We start from the raw sequence: 1,225 nt of genomic DNA, 5'->3' as shown, positions 1-1,225 counted from the left end.
TTCTCTACGCTCCAGTGCAATCTTCAGAATTTCTTCTGACATCCATTTTGGTCTTTTTTTTTTCCTCTTCTGTCTTAGTGGTGACCGTTTGCACTCTTTCTAGATGGTACATTTGACATCCTCCACAACTCATTAGGTCTTCGTTCATTAGTGTTCTAGGACTCAAACCTGTTTCTGAGATGGTTCTGAAATTCAGGTTCCCGTGTTTATTATAGCCCACTAAACTATAATTCTGGGCAGCTTTTGGAGATCAGTTATATCAAAATAAAGGATACACTCCTATTTCCATCATTTTTCAATCCAAAATGTAATTTTATTTCCCAGGTTCCCTAGATATTCCCATTAGGAAATGGTTCATCCTAGACCTGCATCTCATTTTCATGACCTATTTCTTGCTTATTTCTAGGAATTAAGAGAAATACATAGTAAGCAGCAGCTCCAGAAGCAAAAGTCCATAGAAGCAGAACGGCTGAAACAGAAAGAGCAAGAACGAAAGATCCTAGAATTAGAAAAACAAAAAGAAGAAACCCAAAGGTAAGTCTTTGCATGAATGGTGAAACCATCTGAAAGGAACTTTTGCACATTATCTGTTCTTAACCAGGCTGTTCCTTGGAGGCAAGGATTTTGAAGCTCTGGCTGACCAACTTTGGGCATGTTGCCAGGAGCAACCAGTCCTTAGAGAGAAACAGAGCAGGAGAGGAAGACCCCGGATGAGATGGATTGATGTGGTCACTGGGGTAGTAGGGGTAGGTGTGTTGGAGAGAGTGAGATTAGCTCAGGATAGAGCAGGGTTCAGAGCTGTTGTACATGGGGTTACTATGAGTCGCAGGTGACTTGAGGGCACATAAGAACGATACCTGACCTCCTCAGTCATGACTGCACCAGAAGGGGCCTTCAGTCTTTAATGTGTGCATGTGCAAGTATAAGTACAAGTGTATGTACCTGGAAAGTTTCCTGTGCATAAATACCTCCCAGAGTTTTTGGGTTAGTTTTCAAAGCTCTCCACATCAACTGCTGTGTAGATAAGTGGAATTATACAAGGAAATTGGGACACTTCGTATGCTCATTTGCATTCCAATGACCAGAACACTTTTCCAGTTCACAGCCTTTTAATGCTAGTGGTTGTCAGAATGCTGGGTTTAAAATCAAAGCCCCTGAGCCAGCTCTCCACGGTTCTTCAGCAGGAATGACAGTGGGCCACTCTGGCTGCTTTCTTCTTCTTCTT

The 1,225-nt window shown here is 42.3% G+C and overlaps 1 protein-coding gene across 2 annotated transcripts in view; it reads left to right on the top strand.

Annotated features, from left to right (window-relative positions):
* ITSN1 (intersectin 1 (SH3 domain protein)) overlaps positions 1-1,225 on the top strand; it is a 286,095-nt gene that overhangs the window by 172,644 nt on the left and 112,226 nt on the right. For both annotated transcript variants that reach the window (XM_006886744.1, XM_006886745.1), the window contains exon 17: positions 407-534. In XM_006886744.1, coding sequence (XP_006886806.1) covers positions 407-534 — 128 coding nt within the window. The remainder of the gene's footprint in view (positions 1-406; positions 535-1,225) is intronic.

This window comes from Elephantulus edwardii, unplaced genomic scaffold (genome assembly GCF_000299155.1).
Source record: "Elephantulus edwardii isolate Elephantulus edwardi_28Jun2011 unplaced genomic scaffold, EleEdw1.0 scaffold00051, whole genome shotgun sequence".
Lineage (NCBI taxonomy): Eukaryota > Metazoa > Chordata > Mammalia > Macroscelidea > Macroscelididae > Elephantulus > Elephantulus edwardii.
The sequence above is the reverse complement of the archived record's forward strand: the minus strand, read 5'-3'. Positions and strand labels throughout refer to the sequence as shown.